At 33.0% G+C, this 22,719-nt stretch overlaps 1 protein-coding gene across 1 annotated transcript; it reads left to right on the top strand.

Annotated features, from left to right (window-relative positions):
* The first annotated feature begins 13,886 nt into the window (after nt 1-13,886).
* On the top strand, nt 13,887-21,185 carry LOC132548013 (uncharacterized). Its single transcript, XM_060211826.1, has 11 exons — nt 13,887-14,337; nt 15,182-15,219; nt 16,531-16,700; nt 17,138-17,333; nt 17,742-17,870; nt 18,139-18,354; nt 19,117-19,228; nt 19,677-19,797; nt 20,045-20,087; nt 20,709-20,739; nt 20,953-21,185. The coding sequence occupies exons 1-11, from the start codon at nt 13,887-13,889 to the stop codon at nt 21,183-21,185; spliced, it is 1,740 nt and encodes a 579-aa protein (XP_060067809.1).
* Nucleotides 21,186-22,719: the final 1,534 nt, after the last annotated feature.

Here is a 22,719-nt window from a genome sequence, read left to right as displayed (position 1 = left end):
GACAACTAGTGCATTTGACAAAGATGGAATCCCATTGTCAGATTTCGATTTCATGACGGAGTTCCCTATCCCGTCTGAGCATGACGTCACAAACGGCATGATGGCCATGATTCCTAACGGTACCCACAATATGGCAGCATTTCCTGGTGGGTTCTTTAACAGTTCCTTCGTCACGGTTGTTATTGATGTAACAATGATGGAATCATGCCGGATCTTCGGAAAATACGGAACTACATCACCGACGAACCAAGATTTTGATTTCTACTTGTATACGGATGGGTTATCCTCTGTTAGAAAGTACCGTCCGTATGAGTTTATATTTTCTTATCGAGATGGCATTGTACAGACTGCAATCTACAAAACACCTGTGGTTTTCGATGCCCAATGTCAAGGTGAGTTATTCTCTTGTTGGAGAAAACAGAACAAAAAGAAAACCTTAAGGGATATAATAATGTAATTACTCTTTGATGTTAATTAGTCTCAAAACATCTGATTCAGACATATATCTTATAAAGACTGTACAACAGAACTTGTTAAACAGTTTTAGAGCTACGTACAAAAGAGCGAAACAACTAAGCAAACTCCATTATACATCTGTTTCGTTTTTCTAAGACTTGTAGGTGATGCTCAGGGCCTAAATTTGAGCCTTAGAGTTTCCTAAATTGCGAACGTGACATTGCTTACTTGGATTGACTAATGTTTACACGTGCGGGTATCGTCGATGAAGCAGAAGACGCTTACTCTTCAGGAACACATTATTCGCCTTGCACTTTTTCAGAAGTCTCCGTGTAAATCTTTCTTTTGTTCGTGTTTTGCCCTAGCTCTACGGAATTAGAGTTTGGATTATGATAATGTTGACCTATTGGTATTTTCTTATTTTTTTTCATATCAGATAATTTTAGAACGACGACAGGTGTATCAGTATATTCTGAAGTGTGCCACTATCTAGACGAATTAAAACGTCGCATGCAGGTTACGATAAACGTCGGAGACATAAATTTCATCAGCAGTGTCTAGAAGGTTACCAAAGTTAAACGTAACAGACATGTTTTTAAAGATATAGAGACAAAAGTATGGGATTATTAAGCAAGGTATCAGGAAAAATAGACACCGGCTTTAGGTCTGGAAACGGAGCAATATTGTGGCTAGTGACAAGTTGCTTCCAACAAACTTTCTTTGCAGAATTTGTTATTTATTAGGCATATGACATCATGTTCATGCTCCAGTATACAAATGATACAGATATATATATGATATGAGGAATCCAGGGCTGATCAGAGGCGTGATAGGAAAATGGTTATTTCATAATCCTTTTATCAATTTTCCCCTTTAGAATAAACAAACCACACAAAAACTAGAATCTTTTGAATAAATCATTTAATCAACATTATGACAACACTGATATACTATTTACTGATATCCATGCTTAGCTGCAGGTGTATAAATGATAATGGAACCAATCTACAAGTGGAAGACGCCATCCAGAAATTTGAAAGGGATCCCAAATTACTTTGTGCAAGAGAAACAATAATAATAATAAAAAATACAAAAAACGAAGAAAAAAAAATAAAAAAAAACCAAAACAAAACAAAACAAACAAACAAAACAAAACAAAACAAAAAAAAAAAAACAAACAAACAAACAAAAAAACATACAAACAAACAAAGGCAAGCAAAAACAAAACCCACATTTCTTCCGGACCAACGATCTTCATGTTCAAATCAGAGAACATATATCAGCCGGGCTGATGTCAACATGTGGAAAGTTCAAACTTATCACGCATACAAAAACGGTGTTATCAGTAGTAAACATATTATAAATATTGATCCTGCAGATTTTGGTCATCGAATAATTATCGTGATAGTATTGATTGTACATGTTACTTTAAATATGTCATCACAGGAAGACGAATGAGACGGAAACGGTCAGTATCAAATGGTAAGTAAGATTAACTGGTATATAACAGATCTTATTTTAATCGACTATTTATTTCAATTATTTATTTATATTTGGAATGTCGTATTACATCAATATTATAGTATACAGCAGTGCTCAGCCTTGTTTGGAATTACCAAGCACATAATTAAATTCTTGATTTATGTAATTCTAGGTGATCTGAAAAGATGTTGGTCTATATTATAGAATTTGACTTACCAATTTAATCTTTTGTGATGATATAATCATTTAAGATTTTCAGCATTTGTCTTTTACCTTTTAGTTCCTTTGGTTCGCTGTCTTTCACCGGTCGATGGCCCTAATGGCCTTTTATGGTGACAGGCCGTTACGACTGTAAAATTAATAAATTGTATCGAAATTGTGCGGATACCTTCACTAATATCGTTTCAGGTGGTTTAAATTCCACAAATGATGGCAACGTTCCTACAATAGGAGTCATCCAAGTCTCGCCGAAGGTCATAGACAGGCAGACTGGTGAATGGATAGCAGACAATGATTTACAGGTAACGCTAACGTCGAAAGCAAAAGCGCTGTTCCTGATGGAATCTGTTCAAAAGTTGATGTAAATTCAAGAGATTTAAACTTCTGTAACATTTGGTTTTATTCCCTTAGTATTTTCCCCAATGATCCGAATAAATTTCTCTTCTGATATGTTGCCCTACGTTTAAGTTTTAGCTTAAGCATTACCTTGCTGCTCGCATCATTGTTACTGACCCGTCATCTCAATCCATCTGATTTCGACATTATTTTGCAGTTGGACGCGAGGACACCTTCCAAGATAACCTTACAATCCTACTTCTTTGGGACATTTTCAGCAAGCGTAGAATTGTTAGCGCCAGATCTGATTGATTTCAATTCTGTTTTTCTGAATTTCTCTCAGAAGCTAAATGACACACCATACGTCCTAGGTACAATCTTGGCAGTAGTGTTTATGCTTCTCTTCGCTACTCCCTTTCTACGCAGACGGGACACCATCGACTCCGCTCTTGTACGTATTGACATATAACAGTGACCTAGTTTAAATTCAAATCAAACATAGCTATATATATGTGTGTAATATACAGTCGGTAGTTAGTATAACATGACCATGGTGTAGGCGGTATGGGTGGTTATCCTAACAGTGATTAGTGCTACTGTAATTGGAAATCTTTAGTGTATTAATACATGTCTGATGTCATTTGCACACGTATGTGTTCGAGAACTAAAGAATAGATACCCAAGTTATTACAAAATAAAAAGAAATATTTCTATTATCTCCCTTGTCTTATTACATAATGTTAACATTTGATCCACCAATACTTAGATATTGAAACTGTGGTAAGTTTGAACATATCGTATGTAAAGGTATTTGAGACTTGGTGTTGTTACACCGATCGTGTTGGTATAAATGAGAGTGTTTTTTCTTTGATTTCAGTGGTCATACGAACATTTGGTCGACAACAAGCCCGGTTCACCCTTCCACTACTACATCAGTGTATCAACAGGAGTGAGATCAAAACGACATATGGATTCTCCAGTGTATATTAATATCATAGGGACATCGGCTGAGACTGGTCCACGAATGTTGACAAAAATTACCAGAAAGGTAACATTTTGGTTTGTCTACAAACTCGATCAGAAATATCTTTGCAGGACTCCAACCAGATGATATTATCTTTTCAATCTAATGCACGCGCCTGTTATTTTTAAAACTGCGCCATCCGGTCTAGATTGTTTATCCTCCTTTCGATCACTTTGGATTTTCCTCATTCGCCACTTAGATTTCGTAAATTAGGCCTGAAGCATCACATACGAGTCCTAGATAGACAAAACGGTTGATTTATGCAGTTGACTTTGGTTCTACTGTATTAGGTGTTTTATTGGTATGGTGTCTTACTTACAATCTTCGAGATTGGAACAGGTAGACACTGCCTACGGACTACTATTCTCCGAAGTGACATCTGTCAGAATGGGCACATGTAATGGGCGTTCTTGTGAAATGTCTCACTATCTTAATTTGACAATTCTTTAGAGGGCATTGAAGAATTTGAATGTTTCTCATTCGCTCCTAGATTTCACACTTTAGACCTTTAGCGTCACTGGCGAGCCCTAGAAAGACAAAAATGTATGATGGAGTTAAATTATGTAATTTTTATTAATTTTGTAGGTGTTACTAATTACTAATGATTTAGATTATTAGCTTAGTTTGCAATAAAATGAATAAACCCATTTTTGCAACGCGATTTCTGTGACATTTTTCTCTTTGAATTCCATAACACTGTAAAGTATATATTGTAATGTTCATGTATTGCATGTTTATTGCAGCTGTTTTTATTTGGCTTTATTGTCATCTCACAACACGCAAATAGTGGCTCTAACAAACAACTGTACACGGATTTCCATTCATAGGAAATTTATGAACACGTCTTTGAATGTTTTCCATTTTTCAGATAAAATTGCAAAATTCTTGAGAAGCTTTATAGATTTGATACAAAATGGAAATTAATGTGTAATTACATAAAAATGCAATGGTTGTTATCATAGAAAACAAGTCATGTGTGTGATAAATTATGATGAGTTTCTTTCTCATTGTAGAACTTCACCAATGGAACTTCCTCACATTTCTGTTTGACCTTAATCTATAACCATTACCATTAATCTATAACCATTACCATTAATATATAACCATTACCATCAATCTGTAACCATTACCATCAATCTATAACCATAACCATTATTCTATAACCATTAATCTATAACCATTACCATCAATCTATAACCATTACCATCAATCTATAACCATTACCATTAATCTATAACCATTACCATTAATCTATAACCATTAATATATAACCATTACCATTAATCTATAACCATTATCTATAACCATTACCATTAATCTATAACCATTATATATTATTCTATAACCATTAATCTATAACCATTACCATTAATCTATAACCATTACCATCAATCTATAACCATTACCATCAATCTATAACCATTACCATCAATCTATAACCATTACCATTAATCTATAACCATTACCATCAATCTATAACCATTACCATCAATCTATAACCATTACCATCAATCTATAACCATTAATTAATCCATTATTACCATAATCTATAACCATTAATTATATATAACCATTACCATCAATCTATAACCATTACCATCAATCTATAACCATTAATCTATAACCATTACCATTAATCTATAACCATTACCATTAATCTATAACCATTACCATTAATATATAACCATTACCATCTATAACCATTACCATTAATCTATAACCATAACCATTAATCTATAACCATTACCATCTATAACCATCTATAACCATTACCATAACCATAATCTATAACCATTATAACCATCAATCTATAACCATTACCATTATCTATAACCATTACCATATAACCATTAATCTATAACCATTACCATTAATCTATAACCATTACCATCTATAACCATTACCATTAATCTATAACCATATATAACCATTACCATTAATCTATCTATAACCATTACCATTTAATCTATAACCATTACCATTAATCTATAACCATAACCATTATCTATAACCATTAATTTATCTATAACCATTACCATTAATCTATAACCATTACCATTAATCTATAACCATTACCATTAATCTATAACCATTACCATTTATCTATAACCATTAATCTATAACCATTACCATTTATCTATAACCATTACCATTTATCTATAACCATTACCATTTATCTATAACCATTACCATTTATCTATAACCATTACCATTTATCTATAACCATTAATCTATAACCATTATCATCAATCTATAACCATTACCATTAATCTATAACCATTACCATTTATCTATAACCATTACCATTATCTATAACCATTACCATCTATAACCATTACCATTTATCTATAACCATTACCTATAACCATTACCATCTATATAACCATTACCATTTATCTATAACCATTACCATTTATCTATAACCATTAATATATAACCATTACCATCAATCTATAACCATTACCATTTATCTATAACCATTATCATCAATCTATAACCATTACCATTAATCTATAACCATTACCATTTATCTATAACCATTACCATTAATCTATAACCATTACCATTAATCTATAACCATTACCATTAATCTATAACCATTACCATTTAATCTATAACCATTACCATTTAATCCATATATTTATCTACCATTACCATTTATCTATAACCATTAATCTATAACCATTACCATTTATCTATAACCATTAATCTATAACCATATAATCTATAACCATTAATCTATAACCATTACCATTAATCTGTAACCATTACCATTAATCTATAACCATTACCATTAATCTATAACCATTACCATTTATCTATAACCATTACCATTAATCTATAACCATTACCATTTATCTATAACCATTACCATTTATCTATAACCATTAATCTATAACCATTACCATTAATCTATAACCATTACCATTAATCTATAACCATTAATCTATAACCATTACCATTAATCTATAACCATTACCATCTATAATAACCATTACCATTAATCTATAACCATTACCATTATATTATCTATAACCATTAATCTATAACCATTACCATTTAATCTATAACCATTACCATTAACCATTATCTATAACCATTATTACCATTAATCTATAACCATTACCATTAATCTATAACCATTACCATTAATCTATAACCATTACCATTAATCTATAACCATTACATACTATAACCATTACTATAACCATTACCATTAATCTATAACCATTACCATTAATCTATAACCATTACCATTTATCTATAACCATTACCATTCTATAACCATTAATTAATCTATAACCATTACCATTAATCTATAACCATTAATCTATAACCATTACCATTAATCTATAACCATTAATCCATAACCATAATCTATAACCATTACCATTATTCTATAACCATTATCTATAACCATAACCATTACCATTAATCTATAACCATTACCATCAATTTATAACCATAACCATTATTCTATAACCATTAATATATAACCATTACCATTAATCTGTAACCATTACCATTAATCTATAACCATAACCATTATTCTATAACCATTAATCTATAACCATTACCATTAATCTATAACCATTAATCTATAACCATTACCATTAATCTATAACCATTACCATCTATAACCATTTTATATAACCATAACCCATTATTCTATAACCATTAATATATAACCATTATCTATAACCATTACCATTAATCTATAACAATTAACCATTATTCTATAACCATTAATCTATAACCATTACCATTAATCTATAACCATTACCATCAATTTATAACCATAACCATTATTCTATAACCATTAATATATAACCATTACCATCAATCTATAACCATTACAATCAATCTATAACCATTAATCTGTGAACATCAAATTTAATTGAATGCAGTTTATAAATGCAGATTCTGCTTAATACACGATAAATTGATGATTAGATAAAATAGTTTGTATTTTATTCGTTTTTGTAAGGTTCAATATCGGTTGTGCATCCGTATCTACCTACTTTATTGTTGTTTCAATGTTTTATTTTGGTTTTTATTGTCTTGTAAATGAAGCAGATCTCCACTTGATCGCACATAACTAATTTTGTCAATAACGTGTGTATATTTTCCTTACTGCACATAGTGTTCTACTGAAATGTAACAAGTGGTTTTCACTTGAAAAAGACACAGGCCAAACCTGGCGCACGTTAAAGCTAAATAGGAATAACGAACAAGAAAGCAGTCTTCTTGAAGTCAGTACTAAAAACATTTTTAACGATCATCTGTGGTTTTCGCTGATACTCCGTCCAGCCTACAGCCGCTTTACACGGGTCCAGCGAGTTTGGTGCATTGTGTCATTGCTGTTCCTTTCAATGGTCGCATCCGCCATGTTTTATGATACTCCTGATACCACCACAACTCCACTCATAAATATCTCAGGATTCGAAATAGGATTGAAGGAAATATACACAGGATTTATGTCGAGTGCCATAACAGTTGTCCCGTGCATGATTATGACATACATTTTCACACATCGGAAAAGACGAGGAGAAATCACTATGGCCTTTTACCATGATGGCAAAGAAGTGAGTTCCTCTGGAAGCATTCCTTGGTGGTCGATATTTATAGCATATCTAATTCTACTGATTTGCATCTGTTCTGGATCATTCTTCACCTTCCTGTATTCTTTGGAATGGGGACCGACTCTTACTTTGAAGTGGATGTCGTCATTTTTCCTTGGAACATCAGAAAGCGTCATTTTCATTGATCCAACAAAGGTATGAATATTGTTTTAATCAGAGCTATGTAACCATGTAAATGTAGAGACAGAAATACATAGGAATGAATATATATATATATATACGTAGGTTAGTGCTTATTTTAAAATCATATTTCATCACGTGTTTTCATCTATTCCATCAGTTTGACGAGTGAATGCAGAATTAACAAATGCAGATGTTGCGGATAACCTCTATATATGATAAGGCTTCAAGAAAATTACAATATACAATTTGGTGAATTCTAACTATTATCATGTCTGTTTTATCATCATCATAAAAAGAGCAAAACGGATGGTATATGCCAATCAAAAGCCTGCTAGTGTAGTCTAGTATCTAAGTCATTTTGAAATACCCTTTAGTAGCGTTGTTACCATGGCTATAACCTTAGTCGGCAGTAGATTCTAGTCCACGGTTACCATTAGTAAACAGCTACATGGTGTAATTCAATTCACTTTTCATTGTAACATAAATCTAACAATATATTCCCAGATGTTTTTAGCGTTACCGAAGGTTTTGAAAATTATATTAACCCAAATTTACTATTCATGCTTGATCAGAAACAGAGGAAATAATTGTTTTGCTATCGCTCTTATCCACATAGGCAAACACATCTATATATATAAACATTCTTTAAAACCAACAACTACAAGACATGGAATCAACCTACTATTGCTTTAAAACTAGAATTTCTTTGGAACATTTTGATTACTTTTCTTCAAGTATTGGGATAATCTCGATACAATTATATATGTATCATAGACGAATTTAATCTACAAACGTGAAACTCTAGTTACCAACATACCTTTAATAAGGGCAAGCATTCTGATTGCTTAATTAAAATTCACATGAGTTACTATATAATGAAATTGCATTGCAGGATCATTTCACTTCAAAATATACAATGTTAGTATGTTTCTTCAGTCGATTTGTCTTTCATCTTTTAATCATTAGAGATTGCATAGAAGCAATATTTTGTCTTTCTGTTAACTGGAAAAGCCACCCTTTATATTCTAGATAATTCCAATTCATTTTTCGGCATTAGCCTATGTATTGAAATTGAATCATATTTCAGGCATTTATCATCTCAGTCGTCACAGTTGTCATCTTCTCATCAAACCACAATGATTTCAACATTCCTTCAACCTCATTACAAATGAAACCACCAGAGGACTTTAATCCAGGTAAGTGACCGAAGACCAGGATATTTATTCATTTCACGGACCCAGGACTAGGCTATGCTTTACAGTTGTTCTAAAAATGACTAAAAAATATCAACAGCTTAGAAAACCGTAATCTGAATTCAAAATTGATGGAAATTGAGAAAAAAAAAGTTCCCTCTTTTCCACCCCCCTTTTTTTTCTGTTTAGCATACACTGAAATATAACTCTTCGGTGTCTATTGTTATTGCTGAAATCCTTTATTTTTAACTTTAATCATTTGTAGGTAAGATAAAAGTGATATATCAGCGTTTTCGTTTATTTAATTTGACTTTCTGCATTGTAGATCATGCATTACTTGATAGCATTGACTGTCCCTGTGATAAAGAAGAAACATTAGATCAACGAAAACGTCGTCAGAAGTTAAAAATGGATAGGGAACTGAACAGCTTTTTCAGAAAATTGCTTCTAGGACTGATGTATGTCGTCATGCTTCTTGTGATCTGTACACAGCAAAAGGTTTCTGATGTATTTGGACAAAACATGTTTTTAAAACATTCCTTGAAATCTTCACAAATGGTAAGTGTTCTTTCAGATAACGGTCTAAGAACGGTTAATATCACATATGCATATGCGGAATTGGATTGTAGCAATATATGCCATCAATATATTATTTTATTGGAATCTCATAAATAAGGCTACTTTTCCAAAAGTTATACAATTTATGATGATAGAGAACAATTATAAGTAAACGAATAATCGTCAGTCTAGTCAAAAGGAGTGCCTTTGAAAGTCATTGCAAGACACAAAAACTACTTCTGTAGATGGAAAATATTTAGTTATTGTTTGTGTTTTATTTCACATTTTACATGTATTATTCAGATAAGTACCAAGGATGATGTCTGGCATTATATAAACTCCGTAGTTGTACCGAGTCTTTCCCCAACAGAGTTCTACAATGGTGAAGTGAAACCCTTCAATGAACTAAGATATATTGGCTCTAATTACAGAATGGGACCTATACGTATACGTCAGACTCGCGTGTCTGGTAAGGTTTACTGAAGTAGGAGTTAATGGAAACAAATAATTATGAATTTCAAGTATGTAAACAAATACTCTTTTGGTAACGCACAACGCATCGAAAAATGCGTCTACGCACCATGCTTACGTCGACCACATACACACACACACACACCCTCTCTCTCTCTCTCTCTCTCTCTCTCTCTCTCTCTCTCACACACACACACACACACACACACACACACACACACACATCAGTGTAGTTATGACTAAATAGGAATCACAGGTGTATTTATAATCGAGCGGTGATTATATCACTTTTGTCTTCATTCGTCAATTCAAAATACCACTATCCCCTGCGTGAATTAGAATTTCTAGCGCATAGTTTCGTATCTCAGAGAGTGGCGAACAGGTGTGCTCCGGGCAACAAAAATTATATGAAATATAATTTGTTCTCAAAATGATACGAAAATGAGAATAATATAGCAGTAACGAAAATTAAAATTTGTCAGAATTTAGATGATTCATAGTCGTGACAAAAAGAGACATCCATTTAATATTAACAAATATAGGGTATATCAAATGAGTGCATCTACACTAAGACTGGTCACGTGTGACACTTCGTAAACAAAACACTCATCCTTACAAGTGCGTATAATAATTCAGTCCATACCCGATAGATGTCTCTAACCTAGCGAAATATGGCTTAAAATAGGAAATACACTTAGCGTATATAGATAAATTTACATATTTCGAGAATAACTTAACCTTTTCCTACATTCACTTTTTATGTCATTTCTGAATGTTATATGATCAACAACAGCATCACATCAATGTGTTAGGTCCACACACTGTACGCCCAAATGTTACAATATCAAATTCAAAGGTCGGGAAACAAAAGGCCAAGTTTTGGGAGATAGGGATATGCTACATATATATAACTTGAGATTAACAGCAGAAAGTAAGTCTAGACGTAGATGTATGTACACATTTATGTAAGAGTAACGGCTTAATCAGGAGTAAGACTTAAGACTACATCTTAAGTGTTAGTCGAACGTTTTATAACAAGACGTTAAACTTTGCAGTGTTAATTTGAATAATTACTTGAGTGATGATCTATGTTGTGAATGAATTGCTGTAATTGTGGAGTAAGATTTTAGTTCTGTGAGTATAAGATTAATCAGATGTCAGAGAAGTTTGCTAAGTCGGATAGTAGGATATCTTAAGATTTGATTAATACAACAAATATCTTGTCTGACTGTGAAACTGAAAGATGTATTGAAATACGGAAATGATGGCATAGTTACTTGCAATCCATTATATCTGTATTGAAGGCATATGTAACGCCCCATTGGTGATGAAGACACATGGTATAACATGTATTCCTGACTTTGATGAATATTCTGAAGACACGAGGGACTACACTGAAGGTAACATTCAATAATTAAGAATTTCTTTTGCCAATGTAGTATCTTCCTTAATTAGAAGTAACATAACGTTTAATCATATGGTCGTCAAAAAGTATATTTGTCACAAAACTCAATTGAAATCAACATTAAAATCAATCATTGTGTATTTTATAATTCTTGATGACTATTCAATATTTTCCGATTGTATTTGTTTCCAAACTATTGAATTATTTATGTAAGATTTCAACACCATTGCGTTGTGTCATTTTTTTGTAATGCGACAAATAGTTTTGGTTTAACGTGATAGTGTTTGTTTCATATATTGCTCCGTTGGTTGACGTCATAGTGTTTGCATTTTCAAATAATTGTGATATGATGTGGATTTTGTGTGTGCTTAGATGGCGTTCGTTTTTTGAAGTTTTTTTTAGTAGTTGGTTGGGCTGGTGATGTGTGTGTGTGTGTGTGTGTGTGTGTGTGTGTGTGTATTAATTTTTTTTAATTAGCACTTGAAATATTTAAATTACAGGCACTTTTTTTAGAAACGTAAGAACAAAACACAAAGTCTTTTATAAAAACAACTATATGGTGACTTGGTATAATCAAATGTTGTGTTTTTTTATTTCTCAACATTATTACAGGCTGGATTACCAGTAACAATTCGGAATCATTACCAGATCACATGTCTCCGTATAGGTATCACAATGAAAACTCCCAGGAAACGCCTTCATATTCAGGACATTTCGGAACATATGGTGGCGGTGGTTATCTCGTTGACCTGGATTTTGAACCCTCTAAAGCAACTGACGTATTAAATAGACTACAAAGCAATGCTTGGCTTGATTACAGAACTCGTGCAGTATTTATTGAAGCATGCATTGTGAATAGAAACAACATGTTGTTTAGTCAAATTGAAATCGTGTTTGAGTTTCCAAGTATTGGTGGAGTATTCCCTGAATACAGAGTTTCTTCTTCTAATCTATATCCATACAGAGAACCATCAGACTTTATAATCTTAGCCGTTCAGATTGTGTTTGTTGTAGTGATTTTGGTGCGGATTGTGATGTTTGTTGTGACGGTAATACGAACAAGGGGACACTCGCTCTTCTCCTTTAGCCAGATTGTTGACCTGGTCGATCTAGTCGTTTCAGTGGCTGCTATCGTCTTTCTAATAAATCGGTTCACCAGCACAATCGCCATTCTCAATACCCTTCGGCATGAAATAGGTAAGAATACTTTTGTAGTATTATTCACGAAGTAGAAAAACTGAGAAAATAGAATTTTCTGTTTAAAATTTGGTTAATATTAATTGCTTTTATCCAGAAGAAATAGTGATACATAGTGATATATCCTCCGAACAGTCAAACACGTGTGCATGACGTGAAGTTCAGGTATGAAATAGTTCTCCACTTGACAAATAATGATTCGTATATATCGGAGTGTATCATCATTTATACTAAAGCGCATAATTAACACGTTAAGAGCTTGTACTCAGTTGGAGACATGAGAATACTTACTTTATTTGATCAAGACTCTCATTGAGGGTGTCATCGAGGAAGCAGAAACTTCTTTCCCGTCTTGAACGTCTGCTTAATGTTTTCCCTCTTAATTCATGGATCTCCTTGTAACTATTTGTTTTGTTCATATTTATGTTGAAATTTAAATTGTATTTCCAAATCTGTGTTGTGTTTATTTCCCCCTAGAGTTAATGTAACTATATTAAGTATGTCTTTCCTCACGCTAAATTTCTAGAATGTTATAAAATATTCTCGTGGTTATGGTGGACCAGAACCATTATAACATATATTTGCACCGTATAAGCTTTGATGTTTATTAAGATGTTCTTATCATAGGTAATTGTTTATAATTGGTTACAGGTTTCTATTCGTCCTTCGGCTATATTTTCCAATGGGACTATTACTTTTCTGCGTGTTTGGGAACAGCCACCTGTATCGCTATACTGGACCTACTGCAACATCTGTCATTTAACTACCATTTTTACCTGATGTATAACACTATAACGAAGTTTCGGAAAGAAATATTCCAGTTCACGGCCCTACTAACGACGTTAATGGTAGGCTTTGCGGGCTTTATATTCCTCCTGTATGGTCACGTGGAAGGTAGCTTCAGAAATGTTACCTCTGGTCTTCTAACTTTGTTTCGGATGACAATCGGAATGATCAAATTCCGCCATGATTTGGAGCTAGACGTGTTCGGAATTACCGTCATAATTTCATTGTACGCTCTTGCTATAACAATGGTGTACATTAATATGTTCTCAAGTGCTTTAAACTTTGGAATTACACATATAAAGGATATGATTGCTAAAGGACAGACCTCCTTCAACTGGCAACTGAATCAACATTTCTGGAATCGAGTGTCGAGTCTACTTCTACCATGCAGGGCTTCAAGGAAAGTCGAAAGTCGAAAGAATGTCAAAGATGGGATAAAAACAGGTAAATTTATACTTCACCTAAGGCATTGCGACTAATTGCGATCCCCTTTTGTACGGCGTCGTTCATTGTGCGTCGTAAACTTTTAACATTTTCGACGTCTTCTTGAAAACTCCTGAACCGATGTCAAAATTAATTTTACAAAACCCTTCCATGAATAAAGTCGCACCAAAATTCTAAATTGTGTCGTCCATTACCCACAGGAGCCGTAACGGACGAGACCAGAAATGGTCAAATTGACACATCACAATACCAAAATATAAAAAAAAACCCAGATACTCTCTCTTGCAGGAAATTTCTTATGGTGCTTTACCCTAGGGAGGGGGTAAATTGATTATAATTTATATAGGAAATCACTTTTATAAGCATAATTGGTTTTTTTCTTTTGTAGATAGTTCAAACTTGTTTATATTTAATAGAATAAGCTGACAGTTTAATGAGATGTACAAACTGACAACGACTGACCCCTATGGAGTGATAGACGAGGCCGAAAATTGGTCAAATATGTTATCTGACTTTGTTTTTAACAAAATCATTTCTATAGCATGTTACAAGAATCCTTGCGACTCAGGTGCCCGTTAAAGCCCTTTTGCATCTTGTATTTATTTACACTACGATCGATAAAAGGTGACGGAAACGATAATTACTGAAAATAGCTTACCGATATCGTGATGTATGTAGCAAATCTGTGATAACTTAATCCTCCTTTCATTGTCGCCATCTATGACATCTGGTTAGAGTTTTGTGTAAAACTCTAGATAAATGTGATAATGACAAGAATCCCACTGCTTGATAGGGAAATTGATAGTGTAACTTGAATCGATAATTGGTGCCATACTGACTCTAGTTTCAGAGCTGAGGAAGAAAATTGATTTTCAGAGGAAGGTAAAAATATGTTGTTTCTCCTTCTGAATGTTTGACATATCATAAATGAATATCAAATTTGTTCGTATATCTGGATTCTATTTTTGGGTTTTATTTATTTTTTAAATTCCTTATTCTATATATACTGTATCTGAACCTTCAAATGTATAAGATATTTTGTGCAGCGTTATGTCACTTTTACACGACATATTTTAATATCCATCACTCTTTATGTCTTTCATCATTTATTTTATTTCTGAAACATAGTAGTTTACCCTTCAATCCACTTTCTTTCTTTTAACTACTACAACTATTACTGGAGTCAATTATGCTGAAACCCTCACATGTTTTTTTCTTGATAAACAATCTTATTGTAATCATTTATTACTCGCAGAAAGAATGTGCTATTTCTGAACAAATTTCCTGGTCTGTGTTAAAAACGATAACTGGAGCTTTAAATAATATCTCCTAACTAGAGGTCGTCACAGCGATCTCATTTTTAATTCATTTTTGCTCGTTAATTTATTTGTTGCCTCTGTTGTTTTACACCTTGTCCTCGTTTGTGAGCATGACATTGCTTACTTTCATTTATCAAGGTTTACATGGCAGCTGTCTTTGATGAAGCAGAAGAGGCTTACTCTTCCGGAGCAAGAGGCCTGTATTCATGAAACCATTCTCATGCACAAGCATAGATTTTGTGCTCAAGCAAACTTTTTTATAAATCACCTAAATCATATAAAAAAATACAAATGTCAAATATAAACATGGAATATAGCTTTGACTGGAAGACCTGTCATTATATATATTTTTTTTAATCTTTGGCAAAATCAGCCTTATTTATTAGTTTTGAACTGGAGCACAAAATTCATGTTTGAACATGAAAACGGTTTCATGAATATGGGCCCATATCTTACTCTCCTTGTACTTTTTCAGGAGACTGTAAATCTGTCTTTTTCACTTTTTTCCGAGGTTTATCGAATTTGGATTTGGATTGAGATTCTTTTGACATCTAGTTGTTTTTTTTTTTTTTTTTTTTATTTTTTATACAATTATGTTGACATCATACAGGGGAAATTGAAGATTTTATAATTGTTTTCAGCTTGCATGATCTTTTCATTGATAACAATTACAAATCATTTTTCTGAATAGTGACAATATAAAGCTATAATAGTTTACATTTAAATATGTGTTTATCATCTTAGAAACTTTGGTGGTTAAACGATATGGTGACGTAAGCTACCTAGATTGTACTAACATGTACTTTCCGAACATTACTAACATCAAAAATGTGAAATTGTGCCTCAAGTGTTCATTCTTATTTTCTTCATAAAGGTTGAAACCAGCGTTGGCCATTTCATTTCAAAACTAATCGAACGATCAGTGCAAGATTCAAAGCTGGAAAAAGATTTCTTTAGGCAAACTTTGTTACCTTCCCAACATTTCAAAGGATCAAATTTTATTTGGAGTATCCGAAGGGAGACTACTCTTGGTGTCCAATACAGGTAGGAGATAATCACAATCCTATCATTGATCTATTGATTTATAATTAATTGTATCATTTTTATATTTGTATTATCTGTATACAATATATTATGATATTCATTTGTAACTATTTTCACAGATAATCAATATCATCCTTAATTTCAAATGCATGTATATTTATACATTTTCCGCGAGACAAATATTTTATTAACGAATGATACTTGTGTTATGTTGATTAAAAAGTTTAGTCGTTTAGTTCAAGGTGAAAAATATGTTTGAAATAATTTTGAGACGTTTTGTCATTATAAGTTGGTAATAAGTAGGTATATTTGACGGACATGAAAAACGTTTGATTATTCATAACAAATACATGGATCTGACGCGTGAATTGAAAAAATGTTGACTGTCAACTTGTCTTCTTGTTTACGAGTGCATGAACAAATAACTTTTGTTTAAGATTTTCTACGAAGTGTACTGACAGAGATAATGCATTCATCCTTGAGTTCTTGCATGAGAAGGTTGACTGTGGGATTGACATGGAGTGTCTACAGATAACCGAGGCCATAAATCGTGGCCTGATTCCGTATGGGCATGGCACTCAACCCGTCAGTTCTCTCTATATCGTCCATATCACAAATTATAGGACTGATTCGGTGAGCAGTTATGTACAAAATATATCAAGGTGGAAATTTGTGTTCTAGTATTGGCAAGAAATACATTCGGAATAATGAGCACAAACTGCGTACAAAACTTACTACAGCATCGTAGTAAATACACTACTTACAGGTCGTTGTTGACTATAGCTTAAGTAAGATGAGAACAAAATAGAAAATTTGTTATCAGTCACGTGAAATTGGAGAGAAATTGAGAAAAGTAAATTGGTGAAAGCCGGAGAAAGTATTTTGGTGTTCAAATCGATGAGACAATTTTTGAATTTTTGAATGTTCTGATGCAACCATTAAAGATTATTAAAGGGAAAGTGTACCATTTATATAAAAATGTATGATAGAAGATAAAACGAAATTCTAATAAACTGATTAAATTGACGCTTTGTTTTGTAGTGTAAAGTATTTGTCAAAGTAGCCACCTCACAGCTCTCCTCACAGACTGCATTCCTGATAACTGGTTCCCATGAACCAACAAGATGGGAGCAACATACCGCCCAACATGTTGGAGATGACGCAAATCATGTGATTTTTGTTTGAAAAGTTTTTTTCTGTAAAGCGGTAACAAAAAATAAATATGCATTTATAAACTTAAAACGATAAAACAAAATGTATATCTTGTAGCTCGTAGATTTGCATGGAGATGAACCAAAAAACACTTAATGATAATGATAATCTAATAGATAGTTCTTTTATTTTCATTTTGCCATCGTTTTACTACTTTTGTTTCCTAAATATTATCTTCTTGACAAGTCGATTTTATTTTCTATTTTATGTTGTCGTTCTTCCTCAGGTGTACTTATCAGCTATACTGCCAATGTGTCCGCAGTACGTGTTAGCCGTAACATCAGACTTGTGGTGTGGCGTTCAGTCTGTGATACATCAGGAGCACGTTAAGAAGTTTAATCTCACAACGAAGAAGATGACCATAACACCTGGATCAAAACAGCAAATGTTTCTGAGCTTTCCGCCGAATTCTGTTCAAAAGGATACAATTGTTAAGACAGTGGTACGTAGAATACAGTAGTCGCAATTCTTTGACAGCTTTTCACCAAGCTGTATGATAAATGTGGAAATTTTAATTTACTCTATTGCGAATTTTCTCTTTCTGGATAGCAATATTCCTGCATCCCAAGCCTATGGTGTTAAAATGTCACATTTGATTCGATATTCAAGGACCTGTACCCATAATCACGATTTTCGTGCAAGAAGTCGTCAACTGAAGTACAAACTCGCAAAGCAGGGTTTCAAAAGATGTTGGTTGTTATAAGTTATGAGTTTTATGGTCGCCATAGTAATCATATTCAGAAATATTCTATTTTTAATAGCTGGACTATTTGATGCTCGTTATTTTGCCCGTTGGTTCCGTTGTTTTATACCTTGTTCTTATTTGAGAACGTGACATTGCTTAAACCTTACTTTTGTTCATATTTTGTCTTAGTTTTAAGGAATTTGGGTTATGACTTTGTTGATTTATTGGTATTTTTTATAACACGTCTTCGCTTAATCGCAATATTTCAACTGTTTGTCTATTTCACTGGATCTCTTTACCCTGGCAGTAAAACTGATCTATTTACTTGTAAATCCAAGGATTTCTGTACCTACGACTTTCCCTGTGTTGGAGATCAGTAGAGACTCATGTACATAGACATTTCGTCATACAATCATAGCAATTTTGGATGAAGGATGCAGGGTCTCTTTCTCTTTGTTGGTTGAATAACAATATTTTACTTATAGACATATGTTGAATGTAATATGCGTATGTGGTCAGATGGAGCAAGGTGTTCGTTTCCCGACACTCCATGTCCTGGCCAGCAGGGACGTAAAGGGTCCAATCATCGTTGAGTATGTCGGAAAGGAAAGAACGGACGAACTGTCCTCTGGTCAGTATGAAAACACTTAATGAGATAAATTGTCATTTTTGAACGTCAATGTTTGTATGACTCTCTGTATGATAATGAAGAACAATTCACATTTGAAGTCTCCGCTGCTATGATTTTAAACAATTTATAAATAAAAATATAAACATTTCAAAATATACTATAATTTTAGGACGTTTTTAAATGCTTTTGTAGCATCGTATAAATGGAATGCCTTACAATTGTGCGATTAGTTTTAGAGATTGCACATTGGATGAGCTGTGTTAAGCTAGAACAATAAATAATAACTATACAGGTTAGGCAGTTTGGAATTTCTAGGCTAAGCGATTTGGTGCCGTACATCGTGTGTTCGAGGCTCGGACAGGACACAAGTCAAAAAATGTCTTTCTTGGTCAGTTCTAAAATAATGTTTGATATATTTACATGCTATATGTAGTCTCCATTGTAACAGAACATTTCATGGAAATTCAACTACTGACGAAAACTGGAGATCTGGAATGGAGGCAAGAGTCAACATGGGCCCCGAATAACGATAGAGACAATACCGTGGAATTAGACTCACTAAAAGCCGGGTCAGTATTCAGCAAAAAAAAAAAAAAAACTTGATTGAATCAAAACGAGATTATCTCTAACAAATATTTAACAATGCCAAGTGTATATTTTTCGAGAGATTATTGGGCGTTCGCATTGTTTCAGAACAAACCAACAACCAGTTCGCTGTTTCTAACATGAAGGTTAAAATTTAGAATACTCGTAGTATTAATTGATCGAAACAATCATTATAGATGTATGATACATTTCTACTTTATTTATGATTAGAGTTAAAATGGCTGTAACCATCAGGCTGTCGGATTACATTGTGGTGAGTATCATAAGACTTTCAAATCTCAAATACTTTTTTTCCTATCTAAGCTTCATATCACCAAAAATATTTGTCAATGGAATGTATTTTTTTCATTTTTTTATTTTGCTTTTATCTTATCATTGAAAAAATGTGTATTAAACTACATGTCTCAAGTTTGGATATCCCAGTATACCTTGAGTCAAAAGAAAGAAATATGATGCATTATTAAGGTTAAGCCGCGGATTCAAATTTCCGTTTATTCCTAGTATAGTTCTCAATTATTCATAATGATGTTTATTTATAAACATTTTCCGTTATAATGGTCATATGGTTAACTCCTACCTAACTCCTAAATGAAATGGTGAGTTAGTCTGTCTGTCTTCTAAGCGATCCGGTAGGATTATTTAAACTTAATGGGTCAGTCAAAGAAAAATATGATAGATGCACACTTTTAAAAATCGTTTCACTGAATTATTTCGCTGTCAATGATTATATATATCAGAACTACGTGTTCTGATTACGTTTTCTTTAATCAATACAAATAGGTTATGACAGTAACAATCATAGAATTAGGTCTAAGACTACAATACTGTAGTGTGTTTAATCGCTTTCTTTTAATCATATCCTTTCTATTTCTAGTCGTCTGCAAAGATCACCAATCGATACCTTGGTAAGATATATAATATAATACATTTCATGTGTAATCTGATATGATATCATTCTTATCACACATGTACATAATAAGGTTACATATAAACCAATTTATAAAAGAATATTTCCTCAACGTATTCTTAAATTTGCATTCTGTTGATTTGTGATGAAATGATTGTATAGGAGATGGTCACTAAAATATGTAAATGAAAATACTGATTCATATTCACAGAACGTGAGAGAGGAACACTGCTAGGCATTTACAAGAAAAATATACCTACTAAACACTGGAAGCAAGTTGGGCGATCCCTTGGAGTGCCACAACACAAACTTGCAAAAATCGAAAACACGAAACCGAGATCTCTTGAGGAGAAGGCATGCTTAGTCTTAAGGTATTGGCTTAGGGAAAACCATGGTCGTGGTCTTCAGGATATCCAAAATATCTGGAAACAGCGTGTGGTGTAACACCATTTTGAGTAACTATATCATATACAAGTTTTGCGATTTCTGCCTTCATCGTTTTGCTTTATAGTACATGAACTTACCTAACATAATTGTTTATCATAAACTAACGTTTAAGTGAACGCAATATCGACTTCGAACAAGACAAAAAAGACTATGCACTGAATACAGGGGTATATGAATCTAAAAGTATAACCAAGTGTATGTTTGTTATGAGAGGAAAAACTTTACACGTTAGAAAAGTATTTACAAATTACAGTGACGACATTAAAAACAATCATTTGGTGTTGTACATATGCAGCCGTTTTCTAGTTCCGTTAAAGCAAGATCAAGATGAGTTTGTTTTATGCGGCTTAGCAATGATTAGTTTTTGAAAAGTGTTGAGTGGTTAAATCGGAGTTTCTGTTGTATCCTTTCAGATATCACTGTTTTTCAGATACCAGTATTCTTAAACAAAAATGTCTTAGATTTTCTCAGCTGTTTGAATTGGATTTTTATCTGTTAATACAATGGTGGTGAGACTTCTCATGTGTGAAGGCAAAACAAGATCATACAGCCAATTCTACACATATAATACCATTTTTGAGTGTACCTTGAAAGGATGGTTCAAAAACATTTCAATCATAGCGTGCATTGAACAAGCACAGCTTGCATTGATCAAAATCAATGACTACCGAGCGAAAGTCATTCCTTCAACTTCTATCATGCAAAATGTTGAACTTCGACTTATTGACGGTTGTCAATATAGAACGTCATTTTATACGTTTGTAAATGACTTTGAAAGTACTTCTATGTCGATCACGTCTAAATCATATCTATAACTTTAAACTAATAATATCATTCTGAAAAAATATGTGATTAATCTATTTCATTTTGACGTTTTCTTGATACATTAATGTTTAATCCAGCTACGATTTATATTTTACATATTTACACTAGTAAGAATGGCATTCTCATAACTATTTACTTCTGAATCGGTAATAATCACAGTTACGAAACATTAATTTTTTGGACAAAATGAGCTGAGCTGGAATTATGGATAGTACACGCACGTCTGGTCGACAGATGTTGTAAATCGTGGTCTTGGTCTTCAGGTGGTTAATGGTTAATCCTTTTGATAATACATTGGAGAATTGATACCTTCCCAGTGACAATTATTATAAAAACTGGAGGTGGGAATAATAATAGATAATAGATTTCTATAACCAATTATCCATTTTTTTTTTCTTTCTTCACATACATGCAGCAGGCTATGTTGAGTTTAAGATGCCCAGTCGAGCGAGTATTGCAGATTTCCTGTAATGGTTCTAAAGATTATCTTCACGGCCACGGAAAAATCCATCATACCGTTTAACATAAGCATATTAGTCAGCGTAAAGTCTCAATCTTATAATCATGAACTTTGAGCAAAATAATTCAAGCTTCAATCAATTTTGCATGACAATAACACCAGCAAAGCCTACCTACTTCACAATTAGGTATCATTACAAGTTATCAACACTGTATCAAATTTTGACATTTCAAAATCATAAGTTCA

Source organism: Ylistrum balloti, unplaced genomic scaffold (assembly GCF_031769215.1).
Source record: "Ylistrum balloti isolate Yb309-2 unplaced genomic scaffold, AGI_CSIRO_Ybal_v1 Utg369994, whole genome shotgun sequence".
NCBI classification, from domain to species: Eukaryota; Metazoa; Mollusca; class Bivalvia; order Pectinida; family Pectinidae; genus Ylistrum; species Ylistrum balloti.
The sequence above is the reverse complement of the archived record's forward strand: the minus strand, read 5'-3'. Positions and strand labels throughout refer to the sequence as shown.